Source organism: Sesamum indicum, linkage group LG4 (genome assembly GCF_026168435.1).
Source record: "Sesamum indicum cultivar Baizhima isolate 11 linkage group LG4, ASM2616843v1, whole genome shotgun sequence".
Taxonomy (NCBI): Eukaryota; Viridiplantae; Streptophyta; class Magnoliopsida; order Lamiales; family Pedaliaceae; genus Sesamum; species Sesamum indicum.
In genome coordinates, this window is record NC_142660.1 from 20,013,620 (window position 1) to 20,036,235 (window position 22,616).

Consider the following 22,616-nt stretch of genomic DNA (forward strand, 5'->3'; position numbering starts at 1 on the left):
GCCCTCTTCTTTCATACAAAGCTCGCCGTTTCTCCTTCCTGGAAGAATCCCACCATGTATCTTGCAAACATGTTAGGTGAATAACCGACCATACAAGCAATCGCGGGCCGACTTTAAATTTTATAAACGATGCATTAAGCTAAACTAATTTAAATATCCAGCCTAATATATAATAATAATAATAGTAATATAAACATGACCTAATTGTTCCTAAATCCCATATGCCTCATCCTTTTTCCCATATACCTTCCAATGCTCTAACCTCTACATCAACAATCCTAATCACCTCTTCATATATAGACACCCCAAAAACACACACACACACACATTATATATCTAGATATAAATGTAGATTTCGACGGCCTCAAAGGAAAATATCATACTAGCTATGGTGACACGACGTTTAGCTTCCGACAACCATCTACACCAAGTCGAAACACAACAAGGCCACGGATAGGGATCTTCCTCGAGTTATATATAATAACATGCATACTTAGTGCCAAACGTTGTAGACTTTATATATACAGTAAAACCTCCATAAATTAATACTTTATAAATTAATAAACTTTCTAAAATAATAAAATTTTTCGATCCCGACTTGAGCCTTTGTAAAAAAAAATCATCAAATTCGATAAGATAATAAAATAATAATTTTTCGAAAAATTCATTTATAAATATTAGGTCCCATTAAAACTCTAAATTAATAATTTATAAATATTACAATTATAAATATTATGGTAATTTGCTAAAATATGAAGTCTGTAATGGTTTACGCATTTGATCATTCATAGACGATTTTGCGATGCCTTTTAGATGAGAAGACATGGTTGGGTGTTATGAATTATTTTATTTTTATATTGAGATTTATATAGTGTATGTTTCATTCATCATGCATGAATATATTTAATTGGCTATAATAATTATTTAAGTGCAACGAATTAATATAAACATGTATTTAAGTAATTTCAATGAATTGATACGTGCGTTTATGAATATAATAGTTAATTGTATACAATAAATTGATATTATACATGAATATATTTAATTAGTTACAAAGAATTGATTGGTTCATGAATATAATCAATGAAACATATATGAATTCATTTATTTTCAATACATATGTACTAAATTTGCTGAATTTAAAATATCTCTCTTTTAATAAATAAATATTAATTTATCGATAAATTATTATCTCTCTAAATTATTTCAATACAAATAATAAGATAATAATGCTTATTGTGCTAATTAAACTCGACCAATTTTTTTAAAATTCACTTTAGATATAAAACTTTAAGTAACTAGAAATATTATTATTTCTAATTATGAATACCTTGGAAATTAAAGAACAATATCCACAAAGAAATTTTGACCACAAATATCGATCACTTTTTTTTATATATATATTTTTATAATTTATACTATAACATAAAGTATAATATATTAAATTGACCTCATATTTTGTGAATTTGACTCATCCAAATCTTTAATGTTGACCATGTTTTTTATTATTAACATATATATATAGTAAAAAAATATTTAAATATATGAAAATTAAAATTTATGTAATCATGTCAGTATCACATTCATAATATATATACAAATATATTACAATCTGCATCTTATTTTAATAATTTTATTTTTAATTATAACTCCTACAAGTCTTCAAAAAGATTATTTACACACTCCTTTTTGATAAACTTAAAAAGAAAAAGAGAAAGAAAAGAATTTCACACACTTTTTTCTTTTAAAGTGAATCAGTTATAATTTATTATAAATTTTAATTACCAATAATTAGTATATGTCAATTTTTTATTAATAAATATAAATAACTTATAATAACTCAATCTCGATAGTAATAGCACAAGCTGTACAACTCAATCGATGCATCAAAATTACTAATAATGATAAATAAATTGCAACAAGTCATATAAATGAGACAAATATTCATATAAAATACCAACACGTTCGACTGGATTCGAACCGATAATCTCAATTCAATAATTATTATTACAATAAATTAAAAACTAATATTAAAATAAATTAGTAATTATGTGTCAGTGAGTATTGGATTTATGACATCTATTTAAAAAGAATAAAAAAAGAAAAGAAAATTATAGCGTGGAGAGGAGACAAGATTTTTACATGGTTTTTGAAACGGCAATGTCCGGAGCCTGGTAGGCAAGGAAAACCCCGACCACCACGTGTCAGTTCGGGTTTGCGCTCTGAACTGTCACCAAAACTCTTGGCATTTGCTCTACACTCACACTCTATTTCACCAAAATTTCCTCTCATTTTCTTTCTCATTCAGCACAAAAGCAAAACGGCTGCATGCATTGGGTGAAAAGCTGGTGAACTCTCTTCTTCTTTCTTTTGCTTTGATCCCTTGCTTGTTCATGTTTTCTTGATTTTGTTGTGGGAATTTATGAAGAAGGTAGGAGTGTAAGAGAGTTGTGTTCTTGGGAATGTGGTTGAGTTTGATTTCCTTTGCTTTTTCCAAATGATGGGATTTTTTTTGAATCGAAAGTTTAAGACAAGGGGTGTGTGAGAAAGTTGTAGTCTTTGGATTGGCTGAAACCTTTACTTGCATTTTTCTGTGTTGATGCCACCCAAAGCTTCCACTTTTTTTTTTAATTTTTTTTTTAATTTGGAGTTCCCGTTTATGGTTCTGAAGCAGATCCTTTTTTTTTTTTGGGTTTTTTTTTTGTTTTTGGTTTTGATTTTCTTTTTTAAAAAAAATGATGTTTTGCCCTGATTTTTGTTTTACAAAGGAGGTTTTTGTGTCGGAGCAATAGTTGTGTGAGTCTTGTTGGGCATCAAACCATATGATGGAGAGGGATCAACTCTTTGGTCAGGTAAAGGTTGTATTTGATTCAATAAGGGTCAACCTCGGGAGGTGGAATTTGTGTGTGTGTGTATTAATGTGTGTGGGTGTGTTTGTCTTTGTGTGTGTGTATTAATGTGTGTGTGGGTGTGTTTGTCTTTGTGTTTGTGTGTGTATGTGTGTGTGTGGGTGTGTTTGTCTTTGTGTTTCTGTGTGTGGGTGGGGGTGGTAGGCCTGTTGACTTGTACATGAAAGATATGCTATTGCATAACATTGAACCTCTGGTGACTTGTTAGTTAAAATGAAAGGTAGAAGTACCAGACATGTTGATCATTTGTTTGACGTGTTACCATCATGGGAAGTTCTGAATTTTGGAGCAAAATTTCGATGTACATTTTTCATGGAGTGATCTAATATTGATATGTTGTCTTCTCTATCAAGATCAATGTTTCGGTTTTCTGTTGTTTGTTTCAACTCTGTTAACTGAGGGCTTTATGGCCCATAAATGATCTAGAGGGCTTTGCGATCAGCGTACTTCATTTATTAGAACTTTCCATAAACATACAAGTAGACGACAAACATGTATTTATTGCTATCCGAATCTTGGTTGTGAAGATTTACTTACATTTGCATGGAAACGACCCTTTACGTAGACTGATTGCTAGATATTAGCCAGCATGAGGAAGCTTAGGCTGAGAGAGGTCTTCATTAGCGGAGTCTGCAATTCTCAAGAAGGGCTTAGTGCTTGCTAAGAAATGCTTTCTCTGGTCAGGTTCAAACGAAATAAATGACTTACATAAATTAAGCACGTGTTGCACCCATTCAAGATAACTATCTCTGACTGGAGAAATCTTGCTCGTTGCGTTACCCTAGCTATAGACAGATGGTAAATGTGCGAACCGGCACGTGCAAGGTACCGATTTCCATGTGGGCCATTAATAAATACTGCTTACTATTTATTGGTTAAGGATCCAACAATAGATATGCTTTTGCTGCTGGGATTGGTTGTGTAATAACAGGCTGTTGTTGTCGATGAAGTTTTATCTCTTGATACTCTATCTGGTTCGGGAAGTATACAATAAACTAAACCTCTCCCTATCCTAGTTTGGTTTGGAAATTTTGTCTTATATTGATTAACGGTTCTGCAATAGATACTCTTTTGCCGTTGAAATTTAGTTACGTAATCCACGACGATGCAGTAGATGAAAATTTTATTTCTGTGATTCTCTGTCTGGCTTGGACTGTATAGACAACTGTAAAGCTCTCCTCTTTTAGTTTGGGAACTTGTCTCTCATTTGTCGGCATTCTGTGGTGAAACATTTTGAATATAACTTGGTAACTCACTTTTGTTTTCCTGCTTTTTTATTATAGCATTTTTACTCTCTCGTTAAATGTTGCTTTAGATCACAGCTTGATAAGAGACAAGCCCGTGGACATTCTGAAGAGAAGAGGCTGTCGAAGAACAGATTGTTTATCGCTGTAAGTGTTCCCACCTAGCACTGTATGTCTTTTGAGTGAATTTTGTGGTATTTCTACTTGAGCTTCTTATATATAAAGCAATATTAAAAGACAAAGGAATTCGAGGGCACTAATCAATAATAATATAACTTCTGTATTCATATTTATTTTTACAATCAAAAAATTACTTTATGGTATCCGTAACAAATGTGTCGATTCAAGTGCATGTTGATGATCTGAATCTTTTTGAACTGGCTCAACGAGAGGGTTGTGTGTTTTTATTGTGATATAATTGCTAAAGACTTGAGTTGGATGAAATGCCCCTTGGCAGGCTCGAGTGAAACTTCAGTGTTGAAACGCGCACGGTGGCAGAAACTTTCATTGTCAAAACGTGCTGTCAAAGATTCAGGCTCTAACATGGATGCGGCCAGGCCAGCATTAATTCAAACATATGGATCCAGGACTGGAAAGCGTCGAAGGAGTGCTTCATCGGCGAACAGTGGGGTTGAAGGATCACCATCTTTCATAAAGAGACTGGAAAATCCACAAGGATCTATTACGGGCACTGATGATTCATTGATAAATGATGCTAAAAAGCGCATTGGTCGATTCATTTATGAGAATGGACTAGATGTCAATGCTGTCCATTCGCCTAGCTTCCAGAGTATGATTTCTCTTTGCTCTGGACAGACGAAGAACCAGATTCCTACCAGTCAGGAGTTGAGAGGTTGGATCTTTAAGGATGCAGTGAAAGAAATGCGTGAATATGTGAAGAAGATCAGAAATTCTTGGGCTGATACTGGTTGCAGCATCTTACTAGATGGATGGACAGATGCAAAGGGCCGTCATCTGATTAATATTTTAGTGGACTCTCCGAAAGGCACAGTTTATCTTTGCTCGTTTGACATTTCTGATTGTATTGGGAACATGGATGCCATGCAGTCGTTCATTGACAAAGTTCTCATGGAGGTTGGGATCAGCAGTGTTGTTCAAATCATTACTTACTCAACCTCAGCCTTCATGAAGGAAGTCGGCAAGCAACTAATGGAGAAATACAGGCCGATTTTTTGGACGGTGAGCTCATCTTGCTGCATAGAACTTATGCTGGAGAAACTGACTGGTGTCAATCTGATCAAGGAGACACTGGAAAAGGCAAAAACCATCACAAGGTTCATACACAGCAATCCCGATGTTCTGAAACATCTTCAAGATCAGACGGATGGAAACGGTTTACTTGTGGCGTCCAAGACAAGGTCAACGCAACCTTTCTCAACGCTCGAGAATATTGTTCTCGAGAAGGAGACCTTGAAGACATTGTTTCTCTCTTCTGATCCCAGGAGCTCAGCCTTAACTTCGACTGCAGAGGGGAAAAACGCTGCTGACATATTGGCAGATCGGACGTTCTGGAATGGGGCCACAACTGTTCTGAAGGCAGCTATTCCGCTTGTGCGTGTCATAGATTGGATGAACATGGGAAACAAGGAACAAATGGGATATATATATGAAACAATTGATCAGGCCAAGGAAACGATTAAAGAGGAATTCAAGAAGAAGAAGTACCAGTACGCCCCATTTTGGAAAGCAATAGACGACGTCTGGAACGAGCTCCTCTACAGCCCTCTTCACTCTGCTGGTTACTTTCTGAACCCAAATCTCTTCTATTCCACCGACGTGTATATCGATCCAGAAGTCGTCACCGGTCTCTTCTGCTGCATCGTCCGCTCAAGCCAAGATCTGCATGTTCAAGATCGTATAACTGTCCAGTTGGAACAGTACCGAGTAGCCAAGGATGCTTTCAGCATAGGATCTGCAGTTGATAAGAGATCAAATATCTCTCCAGGTCCCATTAACATCTAATGTATATCATATTTCCACCAACTAGTTACCACCATCTAATCTGTAAACTCTTTCTTGCAGCAATTTGGTGGTCCAGGTACGGCGGACAATGTCCTGAGCTACAGAAGCTAGCCATTCGAATTCTGAGCCAGACGTGCGATGGTGCCTCAAAATTTCAGCTCAAGAGGAGTCTGGCGGAGATATTGCTGACAAAGGGACGGAGCCAAGCAGAACAGAAACGGGCAACAGATGTCGTTTTTCTTCGTTACAACATGCAGCTACAGAACTTTGCTTCTGGTAAGACCGACTACATCGCTTCCAATGAGGTCAGCCCGATGGATGATTGGGTAATGAATAATGCATCCCAGAACAGCGACACTACATTGATGGAAGTGGATGGTGGGGATACAATTGATTGAGGCGTCGGCAACATGGTGGAGCTTCCGGAGAAGAGGAGCCTGCGTAAGCTGATATTTTGATCCGGCTGGCTACCGCCGGATAGTCTGGAACATTTCGTTTTCTGTTTGAATTTGTGTGCTTGATTAAGTACTTGGAACCTTCTTTTACATTATCGGATGCAAACTGTTGCACCTCATTTTGGAGTGGGATTTGGGCAATAATGCCAGAATTAATGCATGTTGTATTCTGTCATATTTTACTCCGGCCCTGCATGCGTTGTCTTAATTCTGCTCTCTTACATGCGCAGGTTAGTTGGGAAATTCTGATCTCGATCGAGTTTGATAAAATCTAATCAATTTTACGACAAGTATAACATACTTGTTGTATGATTGGCGGTTAGTTCAACAAAGTGATTAACCACATGATAACTATATCATTTCTGTTATGTGGTTGTTTGATTCGATCAAACTTGATTTGAGTAAGAATTTTTCCAGATTAAGAATAGTGTTTTAATGTTATTCATTCACTTGAATGAAGCTTTTATTAGTTAGTTCTTCCTTCAGTGATAATCTGGGATTCCAAATATGCTAATAAACAGGAAGAAAATTTTTTGTCCAGACTACATTTGGCGGAACCTAATCAATGTTATACACTTGCTTTGTGATCGGTCACTTTTCCTGAACTGTATAACAATGACACCACAAGTGTATGATTGGTTCAATTTTAATCAAATCGGATTCAAAGTAGAATTTTCCTAAACAAGAATATGTATTTTTTCGGTAGCAAATCTTCTATCACTTGATGGCTTATACTCTTAAATTTCAATTTATTTTAATTTTTGGAATCGATATTTGTCATTTATATATATATATATGATATCAAAATGTGATAAAAGATTCTCGCAGTTTTTCTAAAGATTCTTTGATTACGAAAACTTTATGTTTGTTGTGTTATCAATTTATTTTTTTTCATATTTTCCCTATATACTCTGAATCTCGAAAGGACAGATTATAACAATAGTTATTGTTATATTTTTATCCCAAAAATCAATTTATCTAAAATCATTTTCCTAAAACTTGTTTTCTCTATTTTCACATAATCATTTTGTAGAAAAAGACTCACATAAAATTAGAGTCCTAGTCAATTAAAGAACCTAGAATAAGACCGAGATGATAATAAAATTTTGGATAAATTATAATGATTTTTTCTAAAATTTAACATAATAACGGATATTTTTTCTTTAAAAAATTACAAATACTCTATAATATTTGAAAAAATTATGTAATCTTTACATGGAGGTATGAATGTTAAAAGTTTTTAAAAAAATCAAAAGGAATGCATGAAAAATTTTAAAAATTACAAAAAAATAATCCACTTAGTCCATTAAAAAATAAAAAAATATATAATTCTTAATATACAAGGGTATTTTAGTCGGTTCACCACAAAAAAAGATAAAATCTAATGAATTAGACTAATTGTTAAAGAACCATCAAAATCAAGGGTATAGATAATTTTTCAAACAATTAGTTGTTTTCGTAATTATGTCAAACCTCATAAAATATTATTACAATTTACCCTAAAATTTTATTAAGATTGAGATTTCAAAGCTCTACAGTACGAAATCTTTATTTGCACAGATTATAATTATCCCAGTCGACATTGATGTGATCATTGTTACAATAATTATGCAAAAAATTCAGGAATCTCCCCTGTGATAATGGAAATGTTCAAAAAAAATTTGTGAAAATTAAATTATCAATTACCCTCCTTGTGATATAAAATAAAGTTCAAAAAATCCCCTCCGTATAAAAATTGGACCGCCCGCATTTTGACTACAAATAGGCTATGAAAGTACACCTATAGTCCCAAAGTTTTCCAGAATTTTAACAGTATTTGGTATTTTAATCGTATCTTCTTGCTTATCTTTAATAATCAACCCATAATACTCATAATTAGGCCCAACATGCTTTCGAAATAAATTAAGCCCTCATAAATCTGTACCATATTTTGACCGCTTTGTTTTCGGATATTCCAAGTTCTTGATTTTACAGGCTTCCTCCGACCACATTACTGCAACAATTGGTTCACAAGTACTTGACTCTTTCAGCAGCAAACATCATAGCCCTATTTCGTTTCCTACCTTAGGCGTAAAAGAGACTCCAATATAGGGACTTAATAGAATTTTGGACAAATAAGTTGAACAGAAACTTTACTTTTATTAAAGAAATATATAGAAAATTACATAGATATTATTCCTACGTTAGAGGAGACAACTGTTTAGCCTCTCATATGATAGAGGACTTGACTCGTTGGGGAAACCCCCCATAAACTAAGAAATTTAAAAATACAAAGACTAAGAATTCAAAATGTTATGCTTTGGAAGAGTTGGAGAAGATTTTTGACGATCCCCATCTGCTTTATTGCATCCTTATTTATTGGCGTCCGCGGACTTTAACTCCTAATTCTAAACTTATTTTTGACGACGTCATTGGGTTTGTTATCATCTTGTTACTTTCAGATGACATCACTGCGTTCGTCATTACCGCGTCCTTTTCCAGCTGTTGGTCATAATGGCTTGTCGGCCATGTGATTGCTAGCTGGTTTTCCTGCTGCTGTTGGTTTTTGTTGTTTTCTGCCAACAATTTTATTCTTGATTTTTTATATTTTTTTAATTTTTACTTCTTTTTGTAATATTCTTTCTTTTTACCTTGTTCTGGTTTGGTTCGAATTTATTTTTATGGGACCAAATTTTTGTTTCGAACAGGAGCTTCTCTTGTTTTTCACAGCAATGGTATAAATGGTTATGCTATTGCCCAACATGCAACATGTTGCATGTCTTCATCCTTGTGGCTTTGTCGCTAATAGCTTATCTTTTCAGATTAGCATTCTCTTCTTCTCAAATAAGCTTTCTGCGAATTCAGTGCTTTTTTTCGTCATAAAATTTAACAGGAATGATCTATTCACTTTGTTGGAAAATATTCTGAATGGATAGTTGACTTTGTCCGTCTCAGTGAGACAGACCCATAATCCCCAAACTCTTCTAGTAGAGATATCGTCTTTACTAATAGCTGATACCAAGGGAGCTTATCCTGAGGCAGTTTTAATTTTATTGAAAGCCACCATATCTGGCCTCTGCAACTTCATAAAACGAAATGCTGGATGAGACCCTTTTCCTGTAGTTTCTAGAGCGACTGATACGAATTTAATTTCCAGAATATCGCCTCTCTTTAGGTGGGAGTTATTTTGCCATGAATCAAATATCGCCCCACTAATCCACTTCAAAAGTTTTGAAATCTTTGGAAAACTCGGTGACATAGTATGAACTGAAGCGAGAGCTCCAAAGTCATACCATTCTCTGACATCCTATGGTTTGGACCCTTCTAACATCCAAACATCGATACCTGTATCATGAAAGTAAATAGGAGGTGTTTTTACCCTAAACTAGGGTGATCCAAATGCTCTTCCAATCATGATCTTGGTTTCTCGTATTTCCTTATTGAGAATTAGAATTTTTAGTGAAAAATCTTTTCCTACGATAACGGGTAAGTTTTCCCTTGCTTCATTAGGGAAAACTCCAGGTTTTGAAGTGCAAATCCCTGATCGTAATCAATATAAGCTGCAAAATACTCTATCTTATATTAATCATATAACATACCAACATATATGTATATAGAGAAAGGGCTCGTTATTCAATCCTTATAGTAACACCATCAAGACTAAATTACATGTCGTTACCTTTTCTTACTCATGGTTTATGATATTTGAGGAAACTTAACCCCAAGATCATACTTTCATTTTCTCGTCCTACGACACCTGAACTTACTTTATAGATTATGTGATGCTTCTTTTGGTTAAGTCCTATCTGGTTCAGGACTTTCCGAGTTCATCTAATCCTAAATCCATCATATGAGCTAAGATTGGAGTCTTGTCGCATGATTCTTTTCATAGTTTTGTTTGACACTGTCATCCTTGAAAAGAATCCTGATAGGCTTTTAGAGATTTGAAGCCTATCTCCCTCGTTATAATTATTCTGACTCGGTTGAAGATCCATTCGAATCAGTCTCTATTTCCTCCTCATAGACACTTTCGTCTGACGGAAGATCTTCGAATTGTTAAATGGGTACCAAATAGCCATAGTAGACTACGTCTAATATGTTATCCATGGCTTCAAATTTTCTCAATTCACTATGTTTCTGCGGGCACTCGGGAGAGATATGTCCTTTTTCTCTGCAAATCCATCAATTACAGTCTTTGAAACTTTGATTGGTTCGGGATGAGCCCATCTGAAAGTTCTTCTTGTAGGGGTTCTTCCTGTAGATCTTGCATCTGTTCATCTAGATCCTTGGGATGAAGTCCTTGTCGATCCTGTTTTCTGTCTAGATTTGTATGATCTGACTTTTGCCTTGGAACACCATGATTTTCGTCGGGAAAAGGTTCTTCTGGAACTCCCAGGATAGGAGACACTACTTTGCTTCCTCATCTTCCTTGGCTCATTTGATTCTCCTATAATAGTTGAAAAATCATTATTATCACAATAGATGCTTGATAACACCAATCCTTCAGTTTGTATTTAAGGAAAGACATTCTCCTTGCAACTGAATCTAGTTGTCCTTTAGGTACTTTGTATGATTGGATCAACTTTTTTCCTCCATGGACTCCACATTTTTGCAAAGAACATTAGAGCTGATACTTCTGTTGCTACTCCACTTTGGAAGAAATACTTGGAAAACCAATAGATATATTCGTCTACTGCGCAAATACTTCTTAATTCAAAGCTAAAAAGGGCTTGTGCATATTCTCTAGCCTTACGTGCTCTACTTTCTTCGAACTAACCATCTCCAATGAAGTGTATCTTGATGAGTCTTTCTAGTCGATCTACGATCATGCCTTTTGAATCTCCGGCAAGGATGCGGCTTTGGTATCTTTTGGGGTATTATCCCATTGGATCTTCACAGATCCCTCCAAGCTTATCTCCACGAATTTTATGAAGTTTTCTTTGTCGAGTTCTAAAGTAGTTGCCACTATTTTTATGGTTGCAACCCATTCATCTATCAATTTCTCGGTATTTTGAAAATTGATAATATCCAGGTTAAGTATAGCGTTGTATGGATGCACGGGCTAGAGCATGGTTCTCGCCCAAGGTGTAATTTTAGGCATTGTTCTAGGATTTCTTCTTGGATTTTCTTTTAGCCTGGTTGCTATAAAAGTTGGAGTAGCATTAGTGTGGAAATCCGCACTCTCTCATCGAATGATCCTGTGGAGAATCATTGGAACATGTATTTGCCTCCGGCGGGGATAGTGCTAGAGTGACTTCACTGATTTGGATATTGACTAAGTCCACAATCACGAGTTGGAAAAAGACTGCTAATTCTTGTAGATCTGATAGATCTACTCTCGTCACCTCCATTATTTTATAGATCTTATAGATGCGATAGTCAGATCTTCTCTGGACTTCGGCTTTGGAATCTCTATGGCCTTCCCCTTCTAGTGTAAAAGAGAAACTGTTCCAAAGGGCGTCCTTGATTTGCTCTTGTCTGGATTTAGATGTCTCAGTGTTTTCCCTTTGGTTTCTCTTCAGATTTGCCATTTCTGTCTTTAGATCTGTAAGGTTCTTGTGTAGATGATGAATGATCTTAAGGATCTCGTCAACCTTCTAACTCAAGGTTTCTAGTTTGATAGGTATATAAATTAACCTATGTCCATAGTCTTGAACTGTTTTTTGTATATCCTTCAGATCTTAGGAGATCTTCGAGGTATCCGGCTCGGGTTCTTTCCAATCAGTTCCCTTAATGATAAACTTTAGAACTATAATTATGCAGGAATTTGTCCTTTCCGCTTCTCTTGGCTGGGATTCTACCATAAACTTCAGTAGAGTGTAAACACCTCACTCTGGTAGTATCTGTCGAACTTCAGAATTCCTCAGCCATTCTTGTTCTTCTTCTGGCATGAGAAGTTTTTTGTCAATCCTCTTGGAACCGTTGTAACATTTGTCAAGAATTTCCATGTAAAATTCCCTTTTATGTATTTTCAAAATCTGAAAATATTTTCTGTTTCATTGTAACTCGAACTTTCATTCGATTCCATTTTCTCTCGAAGAATCTCCTCCATTAGTGGATAAATAATATCTAAATGTAATATAAACATATATTTCTTCAATACACCTAAGGTTCTGATACCATGTTTCGCGAGCAGGGGATTAGCATGCAATTAGATATGAATAAAGACTAAATGTGCAAAAATTTTATGAAATTCATGGGACTAAAACCGTTGACCAAGGGACAGTGTGATAATTTATTCATAACATAGGAGTGATTTTTGATATTAAAATTTTTATAAAAATTTTTTTTATATTTTCATATATCACAAGGGTCAAAATGAATTTGACCCCAACAATTATATTTGTTCTAATTAATTAATCACATAAAATTTTATTATTATGTTATAATTTCACAACATCATCCATACACATCCTCATACTCCACCTACTACCCAACTACAACAAGATCATAACTCCAATTTACTAAACCAACTCCACCACCTACTACCCAACTACAACAAGATCGTAACTCCAATTTACTAAACCACGCGCCACCGTCAGCCACCGATGACTGGGGCTGAGACACCACGTTCAGCCCTAGTCAGGAGCCACTCAACGACCTCCCCAAACACGAGTTCCACATTCTCATCCGGCTCCCCCACCAGCTGGTGCCACATTCCAGGATAAATCCTCAACGTCTTGTCCTTGCTGGCAGCACGATTGTAGAGGTCCTCCGCGCACACCGGGTCACAAACTATGTCGTCGCCACCATGCACGATCAGAAACGGCACGTCGACTTCACTGAACTTGCCTTGCACCTCTCGGCACACCCGTAGCAGCTCCTGCGCTGTGGATGCACGCGGCCTTAGTAGCGCCCGCCTTGGGCTTGCCAGCGCCAGCTTCCGCTTCCACTCCACCTTTTTCATTGATAAACAAAGGGAAAATGTCCAAATTTGAACAAGTCGCAAGTAATAGAAGTAAAGATGTAATTCCAATGCTTTCAGGAAGTAAAACTTTGGAGATTTTGGTGAAAAATGCATAAAAATTGCCATCACATTTGTTTTTTTCTTTTTAATAAAAAATGTTAAAATTGAATTAAACTCGTTATGACTACCCAATAAAGAAATTAAACAAATACTGAATATTTTATCCATCAAAACTCGTCCGGCCATGACTTAATTTGATCATCGTAAATCCATCAAAGCGAAGTATTATATACGAAAATTGTTATAAGCCTGCATAATAATAAGGGGAAATTCTAGTTTAGATCCAGTTTGGTCAAATTTGGACCAATCATATGACAAGTGCAATCAACTTACTGTGTGATTGGTGTACAGTTAAAAAAAGAATGACCAATACACATATACACTTGCTTTGTAATTGATTTGATGTGACCAAATCTAATCCAAACAAGAACTTTTCTAATACTAAGTTGACGGAGAAACATTCATAACAAACCGGAAGTTTCAGATGTGCACTCCTTCCCTCATGTAATAAAGTGTCTATTACCCCTATTGACAAGCACATTTGATTAATTTTCTTAGAAAATTTAATAAATAATTTAATGAACTTTCATAAAATTAAATAAATAATAAAATAAATATAAAATTCTCAAGATCATTTTTATCATTTAAAATAAATATATAATTTTTTAAAAAATAGAGATAATTTGTACAGAAGACATTGACGTTTATATAAATATATGTATAATTATCTAAAAGACAAAACTAATTTATATAAACAGATCATAATCTAAAAATGGTAAATATAATTATCCCTAAAAAGAAATTAAATAATAGAGGGAAATGTGGCGACTCGAGCTTTCAATTCCAAGCCGGCCCCCACCCCCGATTATAATTATATCATAATTTTAATTACTCACAACTATAATACTCGATATTAATTATCAATAGTAAATATTTATAAATAATCAATAATTATTATTAAAACAATAAAAAAACTAGGATTAAAATAAAACAATAATGCATTAATGCTCATAATATTGAATTATGATGAAATTTCATATAGTTCCTCACACTTTTGTTTTTAGAGTGAAAGTAATGAATTATTATTATTTTTTTAAATAATTCTATTCAATTATGAATATCATATATCAATATTTTAACGACTATCAACGACAATAACACCTATTAATAAAATAAAATTATACATACTATTAAAATAAAAAATATTCTACACAGTGATAAAATTTAACCCTATGACCTCAAAAATAGAGCCTTAACTCCGCTAATTGAGCTACGGCTATCAACACTTCCCCACACTTCTAACAGCCATAACTTTTACCTCGGAGAATTTTTGTTCGGATTAAGTTTAGTCGAATCAAACCAATCACAATATAAATGCATTGCAGTTGCTCTGTGATTGATATTTTTTCTGAACTATAACCAATTACACCACAAGTATATTGCACTTATCGTATAATTGATTTGAAATTCTTTATGGAGTTATTGAATTTGAATTATTTAATTGGATCTTGTCCGTGCCAACAAATTATTGTGTTTGAATTTATAATTTCATAATTAATTATTAAATAGGGATAATTATATTTATTTTTTTTATTTATTTAGACAAACTATTTCTGTTTTTCGTTTAATTAGAAAAATTGTTCTTGATAATAAAAAATTAAGGCTAGTTTGTGCAAGAGTGTCGACATTTTCAATGAGTGTACGTAAAAATTTTAAAAAATTAAAAATTATTCGTGTAAATGATGTTGATATTTTTGTTTAAATATATGCGCAACTTTTTAAAAAAATAACGATAATTTGTATAAATTATAAATATATAAGTGTAAATATAATTATTCGCATTAAATATTATGAAAATTATCAAAATAAGATATATAAAAATAGTAATAAGAAAAGGACATAGAACAGTAGAAGAAAGAAACAAATTACCTTGAAGGAGACGTTTGGCAAAGAGCCGCGCGTAGGCACCACGCACCAAGTAGGAACCAAAAACGCCGCGATGGAGAGGAAATGTTCCAACGGCCACGGCGGCTTAAACTTGTTGCTGATCCCACACATCGCCCCATTCAAAACGACGCCGTCGAACCTCCTATCCGGCACAATTTTGTCGCGGCGGAGCGTGATCAGCAACGCTATAGCGCCACCCAACGACTCCGCGTACAGAAACGCCGGCAAATCCGCATCGTATCTCGCGCGAAAGCCATTGAAAAACAAGATGCACTCATCCACGACGAGGTTGATGTCCGGCAAATGAGCGACGAGCCCTTCGGAGAATCCGTGGCCCATGTGGTCGATGGCGCAGACGGCGAAGCCGTGTTTCGCGAAGTGTACGGCTGTGAGCTGGACGAACCAGCTGGACTCGCCGGTGTAGCCGTGCACCACGCAGACGATGCCTTTGACGGGGGTGGTGGATTCTTGTGGGGTCCACCATTGGGTGAAGAGCTTGAGGCTTTGCTTGCTGGTGATGTACTCGGAGGCGTGGGTCACTCCGTGGTGAGCGTAGAACTCGGCAGGAGTCAGTGAGCCAAATGGGCTCGACTCGTTGGCTTCTGCTACGGGGTGCTTGTACTTCGACATCGCGGTGGGGGTTGGGGCCTATACGGTTTTCAGTTCAGTGGACGAAATTGTGTGTGTCAGTGAGATATATATATATATATATATATAGAGAGAGAGAGAGAGAGAGAGTAGCTAAGCAAGGAAGATGATGAATGGCCTTTTGCATTTACTAGATGACACTTACGGTTAGCTAGGAGACGAGACGAGCTGCTCAGTCGGCTCGATTTTAAGCTCGATTCGAGCTTGAAAAATTTGAGCTCGAGCTCAATTCTCTTTATTCATCAACTGGCGAGTCGATTTGCGAGTTTTTTTTTTTATATATATTTTTGTTTATAAAATTTTTATATATTTAATTTTATATGCAATATTTTAGCAATTTTATACACAAAATTGATCATATATTATAATTATTAATTAATATCATATATTTTATTTCGGATAATATAAATTATAGTATTTTCCTATTTTTCTAAATCTTTTTCTTTTTTATTAATATTATATATGTGTATGTGTATGTATAATTTATCATTTATAATTTATTTTTTGTAAATAATTATTTTTATTTATATTATATATATTGTGTCTATATTTATGTATAGATAATTTATAATTTATGTTTATAACTTGTATAAAAATCTAAACTACCGATCTAATTCAAATAAATACAAGTCATTGATTTTATAGATAAATATGAATTATAAATAAGAAAAGGTCTAAACCATTGATTTTTTTATCGAATCTCCACAGTTAATGCATATATATAAAAATCCAACGGTTCAAATTTAGGGACATAAGTATCATTTTATAGGTAAAATTTAATCAAAAAAAGCGCATGTGTTGCACCTCTCGCATGAAAGGGATATTTTGCTTCTTTTCTAAAAATACAAAAGGGCAAATTGAGAATTTTATTAATACAAGGGAGTAAATTGCTATTTCCATATAACACATGGGGCGTAATGCAGTTTGCCCAATTCCTAAGAGGGCACCGCCGGGGTCAAAACCCGCTGGAGTCAGTGAAGTACCTTCATAACTTATAGCCTGTGCCGAAAGATCAACAAACTGATGTATTAGTGAAATAATGAAAAAGCGTTAACAAGGTCTTTATCACTGCAGCTGGAAGAAATGTGTAAATCTTTTATTAGTTTTGTATGCGCCTCTTATTCAGAAACCCCTTCACGCTTCCTTTTCTAGTTTACTTGGCAGTCACCTGTTGTGTGTATTTTAATTAGTCAGGGAGTTTAGGTGTTATTAGCAGTTTATTTTTCTAGTTAAAGTCTATACGTAGGTTTTGGTTGAACCCAGCTGTGGCCGCTGTTTTTGTATTTTCTCACTACTTCAGGTTACCATAATCTTCTTTCTCCCTTCACACTCTTCTCCATGGCTACGAGTTCTACCCTGCTTCGTCTGTCTTTTTATCAAAAAGATTATATCATACTATCAATTGTCGACTATTTTGCATTAAAAATAAACTAGTTCCCACATCTTTCGCTATAATATGATTCGCTCGGATGGAATCTGCTGAAAAAACTATACATCTACCTGAAAAACACCAAAAGAACCACCACCAGAAGTAACATTCCATTGCAACCGTTATTTGTAGTAACTTACCACAATCCTAGACGATAAGGTGTAAATTACACCAATGCTAAGTACTACAGATAAAATGTTTTTTGTTTGATGATTCCTTTGCCGTCTACTCTGTACAAGACCAGGTCCCTGATTATGTGTTCCTTGATATGTTATCAGCTGCTTTCGTCGCCCTCAATACAAGCTGAAGCAGAAGAAAGAAATTATGAGGTTAACAGGGTTGCATTTATCGATCTCTAATTAGAACATGCTATACGGATTACAACTAGCTAACATATGGAACACAAGCCCGAATTTAAAACATTTCTTTTTCCTCAAACCCTTCTCAACTCTACCCACGATGTCAACAACCCTGTGTTTATGTCAAGTACATTTCCAGAGGGGGTTCTGATAAAACCAGAACTCATCATTTGCTACTGCAGACTCACTCGGAAAAGCCAAGTATAGAACTAATTCAGTATGGTTGCCCAAGAACTGCAATACATCATGAAATGGTGGTATTTCAAGTGAAGTAAAGATTTCCAGAAGCAGTAAATCAGAAAGTAAATCGCAGAGAAGTAACCGTATATTCAGCAATTCACCTTCATAATCATCCTGTTGAGTGCTACCAGTTCATTATAATTCATTGGAACTATTTAAGGTCACCGGGAGAGGTGAATATGATTATAATGTTGCATGTATTTGTTGAACTGGTTTAATATTTGAAACCTACTTGCAAATGGTTACCGTTATGTCTTCGATTAAATTTCTATGCATAATAATCTGAATGTATTTTTAAATTCTCTAGGTAAAGCTCCTTCTGGTCTAAGCTTAATTTCAACAAGTCTCTAGAATAGCCAAGATGGTAAACAACTTATATGTAAGACACGAATCTCTTATCTTTCTTTTTAGATCAATGGGTGGAGACGAGAGTTCGATCAAACACTATACACTATTAAAGTCACCATGCAATTAGCATTGCATCTTGGCATGCCATGATCAAACATCAACCCCAAACACAAAAAGCTTTTGGTTGATTGACTCCACCTCATGTTTGACTATGTAGCCATAGCACTAGTCAATGATCATAACACTTTCGAGTAAAACAACATGCACTTGACTTTCTCTTCAAGTCTCATTTTTTCAACTAGATTCCATATCACAACCTATCTCAAACTTGAAGCTTAAAAACATTATCACTAAGTTGCTTCAATCTCTGCACTTCATACAGCAGAATAAGTGTAACGCGAAATGCTTGTTTACACGACCTCATACATCAAAGTAGAGCCCTTGTTATCATAAGTTCGACATGCAGCATTCATCTTCAATAAGTTGGGAGGCTACCTTTACAGGTTCAAAACATCTTCTGATAACGATGTAATCTTTAATATTAAACTACATAACATGTCATCACAGTCATCGACATCTTTGCCATGTACATATCCCATAAGGTCGTCTAGTGATCGCTGATAATTCTCTTTATATCATACAGAAGTTCTAAAGGTGAAGCTCTAAAGCACAAAGCTTGGACAAACACTTTAGCAGGATAAACTAAAAACCTGTTGGAAAGCTTCAAACTAGTCAAAGAATTGGAAATATTCTATACTCATCCTTAACTGCAGTCTTTGAAATTTATATCTTGATGCTTCATACCCAAAGTAACATCAGCAAATACCGAGTAGCATTCAATGATAAGAGAAACCAAAACCACATCCAATGATATTCGCAAGACCCAATGCATCAAAACAAGAACTGATACCAATTCTACTAAATCTTCAGTAAAATCATTCTCCCACTTAGCCTAACATACAGGGAGAATACCAAAAATACATAGAAGGATAAAGAGAGTGAAAACGAAGAGGCTTATACCTCCACAGCAGAAACAACAGTAACAGCAAGAGAGAACCATGAAAAGTTCTCTGCAAATCACACCAAACCCTCCACACCCTGAATTTTTCGAATCAGTTTGATCGTTTTCCAAGAGCTTCTGCTGGTTGCTAGTCGACTGATCTCTCTGCTGCTGCTGCTTCTCAATATTCATCCTATGAAGATTCCATTCAAGTTTCTTCAAGTAATTGTTCTTGAAGGAGTCCCTCAGCCTCATAGACGGCCATAGATGCATCTTCTCGCCCGAATCTTGGCAAGATAATTGATGGGTTTTCGAGTGCGTGATTTGGGCTTGGGAAATGGAGTAAAAAATTGGGGGATAATTCAACTTGAAGACGTCAACGTGGTGAAGTTTTTTATGCTATTGTCAGGTCGAAGACGCCAATTGCAGTTGGTTGGTTTCGTTCTATTTTCTTCTAATTGCGTTTTGAACGCCTTGAAAACGAGTAATGACAATTGACACCCGCCACTTTAAATTAAGGGTTTTCAGTGAATTAATTTTAGGGACCATTACACTGAGATTCCGTGTAATTAATATAATTTTTTTTATAATTTCAAAAATTATATTTAGCACTCCATATATTTATTTTTGTCTAATAAATAGATTTATTTATTAGTCAAAATTCACCAACTTTGTTGATATTAGCAAAAAATAAATAAATAAAAATGTATACTTTCTCTTGATTGACTTATTATTGATTTATTGCATGTTAAATAATTTTTTTTTTATCAAACTATCCTTAGACTTCTCCACATGCTTGTGCATGTGAATAGGTATATTTTAAGGGTTGTTTGATAAAAAAAAAAATTATTTGACTTGCAATAAGTCAATGCGGTGTAAATATAAATTTTTGTTTAATTTTAAAAAAATTCAGTGAATATTGGAGTGTCTCATGCAACAATTAGAGAAAGACTTGAAGAAGTTGCAAAAGGAGGTGTCCGGTCATGAGGGTGCTCTTAAGAGGGCGGTGTTAGATTTTTCCCACTCAGAGGAGGGCAAGAATTACTTGGAGGCTTATAGGGAAAGCCGCCTCAAGGAGTTCAAGAAATTCGATGACCATGGCCAAGATAGCCATGCCTTACTTTTAACATAGCTTCACGGCATGTAGAGAGCAATTTCAGGCTCAAGGGTATATCCCCTTTAAAGAGAAGAGCTTTCCTTCATTGATCTTGCAACAGCTCTGTATAATGCGCCCGATCCATTTGCTAGAGGATACCCGTGTCTTTAAACTGCTTCTTGCATGCCACAAATCCATGTTCGAAATAGGGCCCTCCTATCCCAACCACCTCTCTCTGATACTTTTCAGACTTCTTAAATTGCTCCAGACGGCTTTCCCAATAGCCCTCCAAATAACGTTGGCCTTTAGTAGTATCAGGGAACTCGAGGGAGGCCTTCTCCGCTTCTTTCTTAAGGGCCTCCTCATGGCTCTAGCCTCCTTCTGTAGCCTCCTCAGGTCCTTCTCCAGTTGCTGATAATGGGCGATTGTTTTCTTTTTGTCCTTTCTGAGCTTGGTGTTCTCTGCCCCTAAGCGTGCTACCTTCTCCTCTAGTTTTCACCTTTGAGCATCATTCTGAGAGGTGGGGGGAGAGAGAAGAGCTCTTTACATATAGAGATGGCCTGACAGGAGGAAGAAAGCGTCACATAAACACTTTTTGGAAAAGAAAATTAAAGAGAGAAATACCTTAACTATGTAGGAGGGGGTTATCCTCTCCAGTTCCTCTTTTGACAAAGAGGACAACAGATGCTTATCCCGGTTGACATCACTCCTCTCAGACACCAACATCGCATTACTCCCCCTCTCTTAGTCCCAAGATTAACAGGTATGCGAGCAAGTGGAATAGGAACGAGAGAACTTGAGGGACACACCCCTTTTATCCTTAAGAATAGGCTGAGGAGGAGGCCCTGAGGTAGCTTTGTGGAACTGACAGGAGAAGCTCCAAATGAGCCCAACTTTTCTCTTTTAGAGGAACCCCCTAGGGTGGCACCTGGTGTAGGAGAGGCGGTGCGCTTCCCTTTAAACTCACTAGAAGAAGGGGTCCCCTTAGAAGACCGAGAAGAAGGAGTCTCTCCAGCTTGGGTCCCCAAAGTATGATCTCGCATCAACTTGCTAAACATGATTTATCTAATTCAGGAATAAATAATCCAGATTACAATTCGAGACAAATAAAGCAAAATAAAGAACAAGTGAAAAAATAAAAATACCCAAGGAGTCCCACAAGGGATCCACCCGTGGACTTAAGCTAAAATGGCCCAGGAGTCTCTCATCGATGAGGGACCGGCAGTTATAGGGGCTCTCATTTAGAATATCCAGCAAAGAAGTCAAAGCAATGGTTCTCTCCCCAACCTAAAGCGGGGGGGGGGGGGGGAGGAGAGCTCCTGAATTCAGCAATCAAGGATGACCATAGGCGAGAGGGGCAAAACAAAGAAAAAGCTTCTCATCCAAATTTTTGGAGGATTTGGAGCAGGCAAGAAAGAAACAATAGTACGAGGAATAAACACAAAAAAAACCATTTTCGCTCTTTTCAGATGGTACCACTGTGCAAAAATAATAGAAATAACAAGAAACTAATGAAAGCGAAAAATTATAAAAAAAACTGGCCAGAAGCTTAAAGGAGTTGGGGACCAACTGGTTCAAGGGAACACAAAAGAGACCAATATTAGAATAAAAAGATGGAATAGGAAAATCGTAAACCTGATTTTAACTGTACCAGAAAGAAGCATAAACAGTTGGAGAAGGAAGATGAGGACGGCTCTTGGGAGTGGGAGTGTACATAATGAAGGCAGGAGGAACATGATACTCTCGTATCAGTTGGTCTATCCCTTAGGTTTTGAGGATAGAAGATCCCCACTCTAGGGGTGAAGGGGAGATCTCCCTCTCTTCCTCCCAAGGGAAAGAACCTTCCGCTTCTTTCCCCCCTATTTCATAGTCCACATCCTTCCTCATATATAAGACGGTGGACGGAGACTCCTCTTTCAGCCATGAGGAAAGCTGGGCGGAAAACCACCTATCTCCCTTGAGGTGCCTCTAAAGGATCATCATTTGCAAAAGTTTTCACAACAAAATGAACT

At 35.9% G+C, this 22,616-nt stretch overlaps 3 protein-coding genes across 4 annotated transcripts; 1 reads left to right on the top strand and 2 right to left on the bottom strand.

Moving 5' to 3' along the window:
- Positions 1-2,180: 2,180 nt before the first annotated feature.
- LOC105161116 (uncharacterized) lies at positions 2,181-6,799 on the top strand. 2 transcript variants are annotated; one of them, XM_088879407.1, is made up of 5 exons: positions 2,181-2,348; positions 2,769-2,852; positions 4,225-4,300; positions 4,611-6,119; positions 6,197-6,799. In XM_088879407.1, exons 4-5 carry the CDS (start codon positions 4,697-4,699, stop codon positions 6,532-6,534), a joined length of 1,761 nt encoding a protein of 586 aa, XP_088735533.1. In that variant the 5' UTR covers positions 2,181-2,348; positions 2,769-2,852; positions 4,225-4,300; positions 4,611-4,696; the 3' UTR covers positions 6,535-6,799. The 2 variants fall into 2 exon arrangements, with proteins under 2 accessions (XP_088735533.1, XP_011077009.1); XM_011078707.3 differs by lacking the exon at positions 2,769-2,852.
- Positions 6,800-12,926: 6,127 nt separating this feature from the next.
- On the bottom strand, positions 12,927-16,300 carry LOC105161117 (caffeoylshikimate esterase-like). The gene is made up of 2 exons (XM_088879384.1): positions 15,467-16,300; positions 12,927-13,468 (listed from the first exon to the last, which is right to left on the bottom strand). Exons 1-2 carry the CDS (start codon positions 16,112-16,114, stop codon positions 13,109-13,111), a joined length of 1,008 nt encoding a protein of 335 aa, XP_088735510.1. The 5' UTR covers positions 16,115-16,300; the 3' UTR covers positions 12,927-13,108.
- Positions 16,301-17,648: 1,348 nt separating this feature from the next.
- Positions 17,649-19,933, bottom strand: LOC110011848 (uncharacterized). The gene is made up of 2 exons (XM_020693128.2): positions 19,529-19,933; positions 17,649-17,864 (listed from the first exon to the last, which is right to left on the bottom strand). The coding sequence occupies exons 1-2, from the start codon at positions 19,779-19,781 to the stop codon at positions 17,836-17,838; spliced, it is 282 nt and encodes a 93-aa protein (XP_020548787.1). The 5' UTR covers positions 19,782-19,933; the 3' UTR covers positions 17,649-17,835.
- Between the last annotated feature and the right edge of the window lie 2,683 nt (positions 19,934-22,616).